The sequence below is a fragment of the Zootoca vivipara genome, chromosome 2, assembly GCF_965207765.1.
Source record: "Zootoca vivipara chromosome 2, rZooViv2.hap1.1, whole genome shotgun sequence".
In the NCBI taxonomy this organism is placed as follows: domain Eukaryota; kingdom Metazoa; phylum Chordata; class Lepidosauria; order Squamata; family Lacertidae; genus Zootoca; species Zootoca vivipara.
Window position 1 is genome coordinate 103,287,350 of NC_142584.1, and position 15,996 is coordinate 103,303,345.

General features: G+C 44.8%; 1 protein-coding gene across 4 annotated transcripts in view; it reads right to left on the reverse strand.

Moving 5' to 3' along the window:
* Positions 1-15,794, reverse strand: part of IL17RE (interleukin 17 receptor E) — a 55,004-nt gene extending 39,210 nt beyond the window's left edge. The window contains exon 1 of one of the 4 annotated variants that reach the window (XM_088662650.1): positions 15,469-15,794. In XM_088662650.1, the coding sequence (XP_088518776.1) occupies positions 15,469-15,501 (33 nt within the window). In that variant the 5' untranslated portion in view covers positions 15,502-15,794. Of the gene's footprint in view, positions 1-1,585; positions 1,965-15,468 lie in introns of those variants that run through there. The other 3 variants (XM_088662649.1, XM_088662648.1, XM_088662647.1) reach the window with 3 other exon arrangements.
* Positions 15,795-15,996: the final 202 nt, after the last annotated feature.

Here is a 15,996-nt window from a genome sequence, read left to right on the forward strand (position 1 = left end):
AAAATGGATGCCTGTGTCCAGTGCCAGATCTACGTATAAGCTAAACAAGCTATAGTTTAGGGCCCCACTCTCTTGGCCCCCCCCAAAAAAAATAATAATAAAGGAAAATGAAACTATATGTACATTTCCAAAATACAAGATAAAAAATAAAATAAAATAAAACCTACATACAGCAACAGTGTTTTGTGTTGTGTAGGCTCCTATGATGTAAGTCAGGCACCCCCAAACTGTGGCCCTCCAGATGTTTTGGCCTACAACTCCCATGATCCCTAGCTAACAGGACCAGTGGGCGGGGAAGATGGGAATTGTAGTCCAAAACATCTGGAGGGCCGAAGTTTGGGGATGCTTGATGTAAGTGATGGCCCCCGCCTGCTAGCCTGCTCCCTAAAATATCTCTGGTTTGCTCATTTCTAGATACAGTATAGAGTGCCTACATTCTGCATGGACTGGTTGCAGGGCAACATGTGCAAATGGCTTTAGATACCTATTAGGTCCTTAAATTACCATATAGCATATATTAAACAAACAAAAAAACAGCAACCATTTGTTGTTGACAAATGACAGCTGGACATATAAAGGGCCCCATTAATACCTTCAGTAGTTTAGGGCCTCATCAAACCTAAATCTGGCCCTGCCAGAGGAGGAGGAGGAGGAGGAGGAGGAGGAGGAGGAGGAGGAGGAGGAGGAGGAGGAGGAGTCTGGATTTGATATCCCGCTTTATCACTACCTGAAGGAGTCTCAAAGCGGCTAACAATCTCCTTTCCCTTCCTCCCCCAAAACAAACACTCTGTGAGGTGGGTGGGGCTGAGAGACTTCAGAGAAGTGTGACTAGCCCAAGGTCATCCAGCAGCGGCATGTGGAGGAGCGGAGACGCGAACCCGGTTCCCCAGATTAGGAGTCTACCACTCTTAACCACTACACCACACTGGCCACTACTATTCCACACTGTGGAATATTTGCTCTCCCACAGCAGCAGCACAAGCCTGGCCAGCACTACCATGTTTATCCGAAAATAAGACACCATCTTATATTTATTTTTCCTATTAAAAAAAACCCCACTATGGCTTATTTTCAGGGGATATCTTGTTTTTTTTCCTCCTCCTCCTGCCGCGGCAGGCATTGCTGCTGCGCCTATCACTATGTCTTATTTTCAGGGTATGGCTTATATTCCTTGAATGCTTAAAAATCCTGCTATGGCTTATTTTATGACTACATCTTAAAATAGGGGAAACAGGGTATATACCAAGGAGAGCCTCACAGAGTGACCTCCAACTACAACCCCCAATATTATTGACCATGGGCCATCCTAGCTGGGACTGATGGGAGCTAGGAGCCCACAGCATCCGCAGGTTCCCACGCCGATTACCACAAGTTCAACGCTGCAAATAGAGTGAAGGCATCTCACTGCATCCAGGATTTTAGGTGTCACAGAGTTGCCTCTTCCTGGGGGAGAAGGGTGGCAGTCTTACAGCAGGTGGAAGTAATCTCAAATGAAAGGGAGAGCTTTTCAGAGTTTGAAGGCCTTTCTGCTTAGTCCTAGCCGCCTTAGAACATGCAATGCCCCCCCAAAGGAGCTTAAACTTACCTACCTCAGCCAACTCCCCGTCAGAGCGAATTCCCCTCCTCGCATCTCTTTCAGACAGCTACTGCACAGTCACACCTTCCTTGCTTCTCTGCCCCGTCCCCACCTACAGGTTTTTTATTTTGTGCGTGGGGTTGTTTTTTTAATTATTCTAAATGAAGAACTGAAATTGGGAAACGGGGACATGCTACAGGGTGACCTGGTTTAGCTGAGGTTTCCTGTCGGGCTGACTCTACAGGTAATGAGGACGCTCGGCAGCAACTCATAAGCCGATGTGGTGAAAGGAAGCACAAACAGAAGCACTGGGTGAGAGAGAGGGTGGGCAGAGGCAGAGAGAGAGAGGAGGGAGCTTCTTCCATCGAGGCCATGTCAAGGAGCCAGCCATTCTGGCCTGGCTCTGCCACACCCACGATGCTCTGATCAAATATCAACATGTAGATCTTGGCTACCTCCCAAGGGCACAAATACACATTGATTAGAATGAGCAGCAGGAATCCCTGTAGGTTCCGTAGATCAGGCCAGGAAACCTGTTTGTTTTTTTCACCCAGCTTGGGCAAGGTCCCATCGGCCCAAAACATTAGTGTTTACATTTCAGAAACAAGAGAGTTCAGAACAGTTTGGAAGTCACGTCCTTTCTCCATTAGGATGCCTGTCTGCCCCACATGACAACACTTTGATTGCGTAGTATTCAAAACGCCTGTAATGATCTCAAGGGATTCACAGCAGACCTGGGAGGCAGGGCAGCATTATTGATGTGTGTTGCATTAATAACCTGCCTCTTTTCCATGATGGAACTCAGGGTGGCTTTGAGATCATAGAATTGTAGAGTTGGAAGGGATCATCTAGTCCAACCCCCTGGGATGCAGGAAGATGCAGCTGTCCCATATGGGGATCGAACCTGAAACCTTGGTGTTATCAGCACCATGCTCTCGCCAACTGAGCTGTCTAGGCTTACAAGATGTTCCCAGGCAGTTTCCCACCCAGACCTGCTTTGCTCCAGCAAGGTGGTTACTTCACGAAAGGGTGTTTGGGGTAAAACAACAAAACTGGGTGAAATGATACTTATACTTGAAAGACCTGCATTGGCTCCCAATACGTTTCCGAGCACAGTTCAAAGTGTTGGTGCTGACCTTTAAAGCCCTAAACGGCCTCATTCCAGTATACCTGAAGGAGCGTCCCCACCCCCATCGTTCTGCCCGGACACTGAGGTCCAGTGCCAAAGGCCTTCTGGGGGTTCCCTTGCTGCAAGAAGCCAAGTTACAGGGAACCAGGCAGAGGGCCTTCTCGGTAGTGGCACTCGCCCTGTGGAACACCCTCCCATCAGATGTCAAAGAGAAAAACAACTACCAGACTTTTAGAAGACATCTGAAGGCAGCCCTGTTTAGGGAAGCTTTTAATGTTTAGTAGATTATTGTATTTTAATGTTCTATTAGAAGCCGCCCAGAGTGGCTGGGGGAACCCAGCCAGGTGGGTGGGGTATAAATAATAAATAATTATAATTATAATTATACAACCATTTCCACCCCAAACGACAAAAGGGCTAGTGGTAAGGGATGGAGGGATCTGTCAATTACAGTTCACACAGTTTCTCATTTCCCCAAACTTAAATCCAGTTCTGCACATTTCCACTGCAATTTGTGGGTTCTTTTGTAATCCTCAGGAACATTCATCAGCATCTCGGCACGTATTTCTCCTAATAAACACATTTTTGTGCGCAGTTTTGAATAACGTACACTTTTCTGCAAAGCAATTTCCCCAAATATAATGCGTCTTTATAGCAAGTAATACATTGCACACTAGCAGCTTAGGAGGAGGAGAATTGCATTTCCCCCTTATAATATACCTGTATATGCATTTTTGTAAACAATGGTTGAGGAATTCATTGCAGAATTCAGAAAAGTGTGTGAATTTCAAAGGACAGCTTTGTTTCAGTTTACATATTGTTTAAGAAAGCACACCTTTAAATATGAAGTGAAAAAGATTTCTCCCTTATCCCAAGCTAGCAGCACCTTAAAGGCCAGCCAATTTATTACAGCAAAAGATTTCATGGATCAAAGTCCATTACATCACACTCATGATCTTAAAACGGCAGATTTGTTCATCTGATCCAGATCAGCAAGATCCTGTGCCATACTATGTGGGTTAGACTTTAAAGCGCCACTAACCCATTTGTTTCTTACATGACTCTGCTAAGCGAGTTTTCGTCACCGTGAATGCTTGCACAGAACGCTATATTTAAATGAAGGCTCACCTTCCCTGGTTCAAGGAGGCAGGGTAGGGGATTATATCAAGATTATATGGCTCTTGCAAACTGGAATGGGATACGGTAAAACCATGATGTTAAGAAATAAATTCTCAGAGTACCCTTCTAAGGCAGAAATTAGATGTTGGGGAGGTGGAGAGAGATACACCAAATGTCTTCTCTTCCTCTAAACCTGGGTTCCGTTTATGACCCAAAAGTTGTCAATTACAGTTTAGAAGGCAGAGGGCCTTCTTGGTAGTGGCGCCCACTCTAAGGAACGCCCTCCCACCAGATGTCAAGGAAATAAACTACTATCTGACTTTTAGAAGATATCTGAAGGCAGCCCTTTTTAGGGAAGTTTTTAATGTTTGATGTTTTATTGTACGTTTAATATTCTGTTGGGAGCCACCCAGAGTGGCTGGGAGACCCAGCCAGATGGACAGGGTTGTTGTTGTTTAGTCGTTTAGTCGTGTCCGACTCTTCGTGACCCCATGGACCATAGCACGCCAGGCACTCCTGTCTTCCACTGCCTCCCGCAGTTTGGTCAAACTCATGCTCGTAGCTTCGAGAACACTGTCCAACCATCTCGTCCTCTGTCGTCCCCTTCTCCTAGTGCCCTCAATCTTTCCCAACATCAGGGTCTTTTCCAGGGAGTCTTCTCTTCTCATGATGTGGCCAAAGTATTGGAGCCTCAGCTTCACGATCTGTCCTTCCAGTGAGCACTCAGGGCTGATTTCCTTCAGAATTGATAGGTTTGATCTTCTTGCAGTCCATGGGACTCTCAAATAGTCTCCTCCAGCACCATAATTCGATGGACAGGGTATAAATAATAAATTACTACTACTACTACTACCACAGTTTCAATGTATTACCTAGGGATTGGAGGGTCACCCTTTCAAAACCTGATTGACATGCATATTTCCAAAAGGAAAGGCCATACATGGTTTGCGTGGAGTACCTGTGATGGGAAAGACCTCTGTCTAAAACCATATAGAAGACCTGCTGCTGGCAGTCAGGGATGACAAGAGTAGATGGACCAATATTAAGGTGGTGCCCTAAATTTGTATCTCTCAGCTTTCCTCGCCTTGGGTAATAGTTGTGTAAGTTAATGCTTGACAGCATTCAGCGTGCTTCACATATATTATCTTCCGGCAATCGTTACACCAGCCTTGTAAGTAGTTCAGTATGATTGTTCCCATACTGCACATGGGAGAGACTGAGCTTGAGAGACAGCAGCTTGTCTAAGGATTCGTGGCAGGCACAAGATTCAAAGCACAGATTCCGGATCTGTGGCTTTGCAACTTGGCCGCTGGACTCCACTGGTTCCTAACTTTCCTTTTTTACATCCTGCTGTGACATTCCTATTCAGATGACAGAACAGTACATTTCAAATCGGATGCCCAGCTGGCCAGGGGTGGAAAACCTGCCTTGGTCTTCTGCTCTGTGCTTTTAATAGCAGAAATCGGGACAGGAGACCTTTTGCAACCTGTTATAAGGCTGTTATAAGGTTCAGGGGACCCAGGTGGCGCTGTGCTTAAACTACTGAGCCTAGGGCTTGCCGATCAGAAGGTCGGCGGTTCGAATCCCTGTGACGGGGTGAGCTCCCGTTGCTTGGTCCCAGCTCCTGCCAACCTAGCAGTTCGAAAGCACGTCCAAATGCAAGTAGATAAATAGGAACCGCTACAGCGGGAAGGTAAATGGCGTTTCCATGTGCTGCTCTGGTTTGCCAGAAGCAGCTTTGTCATGCTGGCCACATGACCTGGAAGCTATACGCCGGCTCCCTCGGCCAATCATGCGAGATGAGCACGCAACCCCAGAGTCGGTCACGACTGGACCTAATGGTCAGGGGTCCCTTTACCCTTTACCTTTATAAGGCTGTTATAAGGTTCAGGAACAAGTAAAGAAGTTGGCAACCAGGATCCCCAGTGAAGCAAATTCCACCAGGAGTGCCAGCTGGGCAGGTCTTTGAAGTCCAGGGCCCCACTCGGCTTAAGAAGCAGCAGTCCCCTCTCCCCCCCCCCTATGCAGGAAGGCTGCCCTGCCATATTTCGAAATGTGAAGTGATACACACTGCCATCTAAAAGAATAATCCCCTCACCACCCCAGTTAACACCATCAAGTTCAGAATCTAAAAATAGCTAACTGCACCACTGAGTTCCACAGCACTTATTTCCAAGTTAAACACAGATGATGGCTCAGTTGGTTAGAGTGTAATGACGATATTGCCAAGGTTGCAGGTTTGATCCCTGTATGGGGCAGCTGCATATTCCTGCATTGCAGGGGGTTGGACTAGATTATCCTCAGGGTCCCTTCCAACTCTACAATTCTATGATTTTGTTAGCGTGCATACTGCAGCCCTCGAAATGTTCAAGGACCAACTTAATCTTCAGTCTGCTGCAGAGAGCTCATGTCCATGAAAAAAACATGCAATTTAACATAAAATGGTGGAACAAGACTTCTTGGGTGGCAGTTGTGACTACATCTAGCTTGATTTCACTTTTGCTCCAAATACCAGTGCCCGAAAAAGGAGCCCCTCCCTTTTTAGGAATGAAAACTCCTGGCAGGCTTAGCATTTTAGTTGTTATTCTTATTCTTGCTATCTTTGTTATGAATGGCCCACCCTTCACCCTAAGGTCCCGAGGCGGTTGCAGCAATGAAAACACAATGTTAAAAGCATTTCAAAACAACTTACCATCACGAGAAATAAGGCGGGTGCTAAAGATGTACAACTCGGGTGCCAAAAGCCAGGTGCGTCTTTAGCATTAGTATGTAACAAAAATGCCAAGACACACCTCTGTGGGGAGGGAGTTCCACAATTTAGGGGCTGCCACAGAGAATGGCCTCTCCCGGGACACCAGCCCCCCCTCCAGCTTCTGAGGGTAGTGCAACAGTCAATAGGGCCCCCTCTACCTGAGGGGTCTGGGGGAAGGAGGCAGTCTGTCAGGTATTTGTCCCATCAGAAAAGATAACACTGCAGCTATTTCTGTGCATCTCAATCTGTGGTGCCAATATGACTTATATTTACTATATACAGCTAGGACCTTTCACCACCGCCCACCTATGAGTCATGCGAGAACATCCTTCATGCTATGAGCCAGGTAGCTTGTTTCCTATAGAAACAGATATCCTTGGATTCACTTTCTAAGTTGGTATCAAATCAACATTTTTTCTCTTCTCACTGTATGTTGGGGGGCGTTTTCCATCGGCTGCTCCGACAAGACTGATTGGCATTTTCTCATGTCACAGACACCTTTGCACCTAATCTCATTAATGTAATTATAAATTAATTCATTGTTTCAATACCCACAAGCGGTGCTGTTTTTCCAGAAACTCACCATGAACGCCTCCTTTGTTCTCTTAGAATGGCAAAGGCACCAGAGCTGAGTTTCTGCAAGTTCCAGCTGGCGGGGGGGGGGGGAGCCCATAAGTCCATAAAGGTAAAGGTAAAGGTAAAGGGACCCCTGACCATTAGGTCCAGTCGTGACCGACTCTGGGGTTGCGGCGCTCATCTCGCTTTATTGGCCGAGGGAGCCGGCGTACAGCTTCCAGGTCATGTGGCCAGCATGACAAAGCCACTTCTGGCGAACCAGAGCAGCACACAGAAATGCCATTTACCTTCCCACCAGAGCGGTACCTATTTATCTACTTGCACTTTGATTTGCTTTCAAACTGCTAAGTTGGCAGGAGGAGGGACCGAGCAACGGGAGTTCACCTCGTCGTGGGGATTCGAACCGCCGACCTTCTGATCGGCAAGCCCAAGAGGCTCAGTGGTTTAGATCACAGTGCCACCAAAGTCCCCCTTTAAGTCGATACGCATATGCAAAACCTGGTCCTGTGTACGCTTACTCAGAAGTAAGGGCCGCTGTTTGCAGTGGGGCTCTCTTTCAGATAAGTATGCATAGCACTGCAGTCTTACTTAGTGGCAAGATACATTGACTGATAAGGATACCTTCTCTATACTATGCTATATATATGTTCCTTCATTTTTCTGCAGGTTGATAAGTATAGTAGAGGGAAATAGGGGGGAGGGGGGTTAAGGGCATGTATTATTAATTTTATTTTGTTTAAAAAAATTATTTCTTTCTTTCTTTTCGATTAATGTTTTGGGGCTGAGAATTATGAAGCATTAGGAGCTAATTAATTATGGTTTAAGTATTTTTATTTATTGCTTTATCTATTGATTTAATTATTTAAGTATGTTTATTTATGTATATGAAAAGATGATTTGAAAGATTTGGTTTTGTTATCTTTTTGTTACCTTTTTGTTATTTCTGTTATATATTATTTACCCTAATTTATGTTATCCTTATCTTTTTTTTTCATTGTAAGTTACCTTTGTTTAATAAATAAAGTTAATTAAAAAACATTTTTTAAAAAAGGATAAAGGCACACATTTCACACGGTTTGGTCTGCATGATTTTTTAAAAAACTTTAAGAGGTTTTTTTAACCCTTCAAACCCATTGTCATTATCCTGATAAACATGACCCCCTCCTTCCCAGTTTATCTAAAATGAGAGGGGAGCTGGCATTAAACTTATTGGAATAAGGAGAAGGGTTGATTTGCAGTCCAGGAATACCAGATAAAAAATGAATGTGAGGCAATAATTTTTGTACCAAAAATTAAGCCTCAAAGGGGGGATATTGTTGTAAATTTTAAGGATATATATATATATATATATATAAATTGTTCATAAACATGTACATGAATAAAAAATTCCTTCAGTAGCACCTTAAAGACCAACTAAGTTTTTATTTTGGTATGAGCTTTCGTGTGCATGCACACTTCATCAGATACACTGAAACAGAAGTCACCAGACCCTTATGTATTTTCAGAGGGTGGGGGTGGGGGTGATGGGAATGGGTGATGGGCTAATAGGAGTGGTAAACCTGTAGATGACTGTTAATGGCTGTTAATGACTGCAATTGGTCTTGCGGGGGGGAGCAATGGCTGAGGTGCTAAGGAAAGCTTGATCATGTATAATGAGATAAGAATCCTATGTCTCTGTTCATTCCAGGTGGCTCCATGGTTTTAAGCTTGCTAATGAGTTGCAATTCAGCAACTTCTCTTTCCAGTTTGTTTCTGAAAATTTTCTGTAATAAAACAGCTGCTTTGAGATCTTGTATAGAATGTCCTGGGAGATTGAAGTGTTCTCCTACTGGTTTCTCTGTCTTGTGATTCCTGATGTCAGATTTATGCACACGAAAGCTCACACCAAAATAAAAACTTAGTTGGTCTTTAAGGTGCTACTGAAGGATTTTTTTTATTTTGTTTCGACTCAGACCAACACGGCTACCTACCTGTAACTATGTACATGAATGTACAGGCAAATGTCTGAAGCAGCACAGGAAGACAGGCCTGACTGACACCATTTTGACTCTCTCTGACCAGGTGTTCCTCTGCAAGGAAGGGTGATGGAGCCTTCTCATTGTCTCAGGAATTAAAGTGATAATCCCTGGCATCCTGATACCTGAGTGCCAGACAAAAGGGTGTGATTAACTTGGCTAGGAAATAGGGAAATGTAAATATCTCTCTTTTTTGTTGATTAGGTTTTGGGGGCAGGGGGCAGAGTCCAGGATGCTCAGATTACTGCCACCAGACCTCCCCTTTCATGATGTACCTATGATGAATCTAGGGATGGCGGTCTCGGGCTACACCCCTTCTGTGACATATGGGTGATGCTTCTGGGGTGGGTGGGCTAAAACCAATTTCAAATTTCTATTTGTTTGGGGTTCCTTCCTTGTTCTCCTGCGTGAGGGGAAGGACCCTGTTGCAACAGCAAAAATAAAGGCTTTGCTTCTCAAAATTCTCTGGTCGGCCTCTGTTATATTCTCCGACCGATGGAGAACCCCATAAGGGCAGATTTTTGCTTATTACAGAGTCACAATTATATTTAGCACAGTAATAGTGAGAACCCGTCAGGGTTTATCGGGGCAGATAACAGACATCCTATATAATAAAGTGCAAGTGTCTCTGCGTCCAGTATTCCCTGTGTCCCTGGGTTTGCGCTACTGCGCATGTGTCCCACGGACACAGGGATTGGACGCAGAGACACTTGCTCACGCGCCCAGGACACACTCATGGCAACTGGCTCTTGCCGAGGATCCCCGGCCGGGTCCCGCCGTGCCGAGCCTCACACGGCCGCCGCCGCCCTCCTTCCCCGCCCACCCGCGTTAGCAGCCGCTGCAGTGGGAAGAATTTGCAGCTCTTTCCCCCACACCTCCGCCTCTCTTTCCTCGGCTGGCTCCCTCAAGCGCCAGCGCTGCCGTTGCGGCCGCAGGGAGCTCCGGCACTGCCAGGCAGGAGCCCTGCCTCACGTGAGGGGAGCCTTTGCCTCAGAGGGGAAAGGTGCGAAGAAAAAACGCAAAGAAGGAAAGAGGGCTCCGCACGGTGGAGGAGGAGGAGGAGGAGGAGGAGGAGGAGGAGGAGGAGGAGGAGGAGGAGAGGGTAAGGAAGTGCAGGGGTATCTTCCTTCCTTCTCTCTCTCTCTCTGCGTCTCCCCTCACCTGCGCCTCAGTCCCAGAGGCTGGGAGCCGGAGTCGTCCCCCTCGCTCGGTCGTGGCTGGCGGCCCGCCCTGCTCCTCGCTGCACCCCGCCAGGCAGGTCTACTCGGGAGGAAGCGGGCTTCAGAAGGCTGCCTCCCCTTCTCCTCCCAGACGCAGTAGCCGAGCGCAGAGAGGGAGGGAAGGCCGCGGCCCTGCCACTCCTCTCACATGTTCTAGCACCCGTTTACTGAACGGGCTGAATGACACTAGTTTATATAATAATGTTCAAGTTTCAAAATGAAAGGAAGCTTTAAAAGCATCACACTAAGGAGCAACTCCTGAATCTCCATAGTGATTGTAGGCAGTATGTAATTAAGTATAATCATGTGTTCTTCGGGAGAGTATCTTTCCCCTATTAACCTGAGCAGTGCTTCGTTTCTAAAACGAAGACGTCCTGGGTTCAAGCCTGCCTGGACATTGGTCAGGAAGCCAGGATGAAGCCAGGATGTAGGCATATACGATTATTGCTCTGTGCCTGCCTTTACTTACAGCCATCTTAGCCTATGGTCAGATGTATATAAAACAATCAGACTTTACTTACTAATGAGCACACCTTGAGAACTTGCCTGTGTTCCCAGAATTTGACGGCCTGAACAGACTTCTGTTTCAGTGTATCTGAAGAAGTGTGCATGCACACGAAAGCTCATACCTATGACAAACTTAGTTGGTCTCTAAGGTGCTACTGGAAGGATTTTTTATTTTTATTTTGACTGCGTCAGACCAACACGGCTACCTACCTGTATCTAGAATTTTATGCTGTTGGTCACTTGCGTGAGAAATTGAGGATAGGAAAACGGAATATTTATATTTTAGGAACCTGCCCCCGCTAATTTGTTTTAAACTGATTTTAAAATTGTATGCTACACAGGAACCTTGCGGTAAAGGGCAGGTAATAAGGAAGGGAGGGAGGGAGGGAGGGAGGGAGAACAGTAATTTCCACTTTTTTTTCAGTGATGTTTACTCTGTAGTAAAAAGATTGCTGCATTCGACTACAGCAAAACAAACAGACTATGCATACACACCATACATTTAAAGCACAATACTCCCTCTAAAGAAATATTAAAACTGTAGTTTAATCCTGGCGGATCTACAGTTCTCAGCACCCTTAACAAACTACAGTTTCCCAAGATTTAGGAATATGTGTGTGCTTTAAATATACTAGCACATTCATAGTCAAAGAGGCCTTTCTGTAGAGGAGGTTAATTATTGACAAAAAAGGACAAACATGGTCAAACCAATTAAAGCTTCACTTCCTTATTCTTCATTAAAACAAACAAACACAGAAATAATTAAAGAGGAGCGAAGGGGAAGTGATGGAAATTAAGCGGAGAAAAACAAACTGAAAAATAATTGGCCGACTGATAGGAATTTAATTGTGTGATGTCTGAATTAAAGCTCTTGAGTTACCCCGGTGATCCTGAAAACCTCTAGAAGTCTAGAGAAGGAGAACAGAATCTATGTGGCTGCATGATGATTTCAACACGAAAATCACTAAACTATGTATTCCTACCATGCTTGGATTCATGCATGCAACCAATTATCATTTTTCTATTGATTAATTGCATAATATAACACTTTGGCATGTTCAAAGTGCTTTGCATGGATTATTTTAATAATATTTACCAAAACCACTATTATTATTAGTATTCGTAAACCGAAAATTCGTAAACCGAGGTGTTCATAAACCGATGTTACACTGTACTGATAATGGTTACTAGATTGCTTTACCTGGGCAGCCTGGCCATTCCTTTTGAGATGCTAAATACGACTGGTCATGTTGTGCGGATGCCTGATGATCGTCTTCCAAAGCAACTACTCTATTCCAAACTTAAAAATGGAAAGCGTAATGCTGGTGGTCAACAAAAGAGGTTTAAAGACTGTCTCAAGGCAAATCTTTAAAAATGTAGTATAAACACTGACAACTGGGAAATCCTGGCCTGCGAGCGCTCCAGCTGGAGAACAGCCTTTACCAAAGGTGTCATGGGCTTTGAAGAAACTCAATCTCAGGACGCAAGGGAGAAACGTGCTAAGAGGAAGGCACGCTTGGCAAATCCACACCGTGATCAACTCCCGCCTGGAAACCAATGTCCCCACTGCGGAAGGGCGTGTGGATCCAGAATTGGCCTCCACAGTCACTTACGGACCCATTGTTAAAACAGTGTTTACGGAAGACAATCTTACTCGGCTACGAGTGATCGCCAAAGAAGAAAGACACAATACGCCCTTAAGGCAGGATTTGTGAGCAAAGAGACAATGGGGAGGTTTTCCCATTTCCTTCCTTACTGCAGAGAATTTTTGAGGTGGCTGGAAGAGTCAAAATGGCTTCATGATTGTTTTCCTGTACTATTTCAGACATGTGGTTTATATACTTATGTTCATAAATCTGCAAATACATACATATTGTTGTTTAGTCGTTTAGTCGTGTCCGACTCTTCGTGACCCCATGGACCATAGCACGCCAGGCACTCCTGTCTTGCACTGCCTCCCGCAGTTTGGTCAAACTCATGTTCGTAGCTTCGAGAACGCTGTGCAACCATCTTGTCCTCTGTCGTCCCCTTCTCCTAGTGCCCTCAATCTTTCCCAACATCAGGGTCTTTTCCAAGGATTCTTCTCTTCTCATGAGGTGGCCAAAGTATTGGAGCCTCAGCTTCATGATCTGTCCTTCCAGGGAGCACTCAGGGCTGATTTCCTTAAGAATGGATAGGTTTGATCTTCTTGCAGTCCATGGGACTCTCAAGAGTCTCCTCCAGCACCATAATTCAAAAGCATCAATTCTTCGGCAATCAGCCTTCTTTATGGTCCAGCTCTCACTTCCATACATCACTACTGGGAAAACCATAGCTTTAACTATACGGACCTTTGTCGGCAAGGTGATGTCTCTGCTTTTTAAGATGCTGTCTAGGTTTGTCATTGCTTTTCTCCCAAGAAGCAGGCGTCTTTTAATTTCGTGACTGCTGTCACCATCTGCAGTGATCAAGGAGCCCAAGAAAGTAAAATCTCTCACTGCCTCCATTTCTTCCCCTTCTATTTGCCAAGAGGTGATGGGACCAGTGGCCATGATCTTGGTTTTTTTGATGTTGAGCTTCAGACCATATTTTGCGCTCTCCTCTTTCACCCTCATTAAAAGGTTCTTTAATTCCTCCTCGCTTTCTGCCATCAAGGTTGTGTCATCTGCATATCTGAGGTTGTTGATATTTCTTCCAGCAATCTTAATTCCGGCTTGGGATTCATCTAGTCCAGCCTTTCGCATGATGAATTCTGCATATAAGTTAAATAAGCAGGGAGACAATATACAACCTTGTCGTACTCCTTTCCCAATTTTGAACCAATCAGTTGTTCCATATCCAGTTCTAACTGTAGCTTCTTGTCCCACATAGAGATTTCTCAGGAGACAGATGAGATGATCAGGCACTCCCATTTCTTTAAGAACTTGCCATATATATATATATATATGACCTTAGAATTCCTATAACATGACCTTAGAATTCCTATAACAGCCATCATTATGTGCCCTTGAGTACCGCCGGGGGGGGGGGGAAGCACTGTTGGTGGCAAAAGGCATATTTGAACCCCCAGGTAGCGGCATGGCCATGGCACATCTTATGGACAAGACTTCTGCCTTGGGCCTCAGACAAGCTCTGCATGGGCCTGATTTGAGGCACATGCCAAAGGGAAAGGAAATCCTCACCTTTTTTTATAACACATGGCAACCGCTTCTGGAATACATGAGACAGTAAGCGTGATCCACCGAAATCCCATGGCAACATGTGCAAAGATTTCTTGGTCTAAAATACAGGGGTGTGAGTTGATCTTTGAAAGCTGTCTGGTTGGTAGGTTTCAAGTTGAGTTATTGTGTGCATGTTCTTTGTAATTAATAAAGTTATTTAAAATAATAATAATTTGAGGCACCTCCAGCACAACCTGATGAACTCAATATGTCGGTTTTAATTTCTATGCAAATTGATGTGGAAACATGCCTCCATGAGAGAGAAGACGGAGGAGGCGGAAGAGGATTCATAAAACCAACATGTTAACCATCTTAGCTGCAGGTTTCATATTGGTTGCTCAACTTGTATTTGGCTGAGAGTCCATGCGCACCCTCTGAGGTGAAGATTCAAACCATTTTACATTTTCCTTTTTTTTAATGAGGCGTCTCCTCCTGGATGTGAAATAATCAAGACGTTCCTGGGAACTGGGAAGCATTGCCTTAACTACCGTAGATGTTTATACCTTTCCCTTGCCTCTCTGCATATTGATTTAAAATTCTCTGTGGGCAGGTGAATTTCAAATTAACGCTCCTGGCTAGTGGTTCCCTACATGGGAATATCATGTATATCATGTGGTACCTCTACTTACGGATTTAATGTGTTCTGAACGCACATTCGTATGTTGAAAAAAATTGTAAGTTGAATCCCATAGAAAAATCCTATCTAAACCGCATCCAAGATGGCGGACGGAGCTCCGTTCGTAAGTAGAAACATTCGTAAGTAGAGTTATTCATAAGTAGAGGTACAGGGATATCATCACCAGTGCTTTTTTTTCTAAATGTTTAGGGCAGGGGTCAGCAAACTTTTCCAGCAGGGGGGCGGTCCACTGTCCCTCAGACCTTGTGGGGGGCCGGACTATATTTGAAAAAAAATATGAACCAATTCCTATGCCCCACAAATAACCCAGAGATGCATTTTAAATAAAAGCACACATTCTACTCATGTAAAAACACCAGACAGGCCCCACAAATAACCCAGAGATGCATTTTAAATAAAAGGACACATTCTACTCATGTAAAAACATGCTGATTCCTGGACCGTCTGTGGGCCGGATTTAGAAGGCGATTGGGCCGCATCCGGCCCCCGGGCCTTAGTTTGGGGACCCCTGGTTTAGGGGTACTCTCATTTTCCTACTCACATTGAAGGCCAAATTTAGATTCACAAAATGTTTAGGGCTATGCATACCCCCCGGGGAAAAAAGCACTGGTCATGACTATGAGCATTTGTTAATTGCCGCTGCTCCATATAACATGCCCGAAAGCAATTCACAATCATAAGAGGATACATAATGCAATGTTTAAAATATACATCGAAAAGATAAAAGAACATTTTACCAGGTTCTGTGTAGTTGTGTCTCTTGTTTCCATGGATTCAGGCCAGAGTTATGGGGTTGTTTCTCAGACAGGACCTTGATTCGTTTTATGAAGGCGACAGGAGCTTTATTTGCTGATCATCTAACAGCAAGCATCACTTTTTATAACTTTTCTCATGCCCTCCTCAGGATTTCTCCTCCCATTTCCACACACGCCCAAACCTCCAGGCTCTTTCTGGCCTTCAAAGCCTGCCTTTTTTACACACATCCCTCCCATGACAGGATGTCCTTGGAGATGCAATACGCCCCATGCTGGTTCTATGTTATTACGCTATCAGAGATTTAATCTCGGCCACATGAAGATCTCGCCATAGTAATACTTTCTAATTTGCATTAGCAATACTACTTTATTTTTCTGCAACTTGCATGAGTCATACTGCTTTCTTTGTTTGCTAACCCTGGACTTACTGGGAACAGTGACCATAGAGCTATCAGATTCAGCAAATATTAGATCTGCAAATGGCAGAGAAAACCAAACAATAGTTGCGTT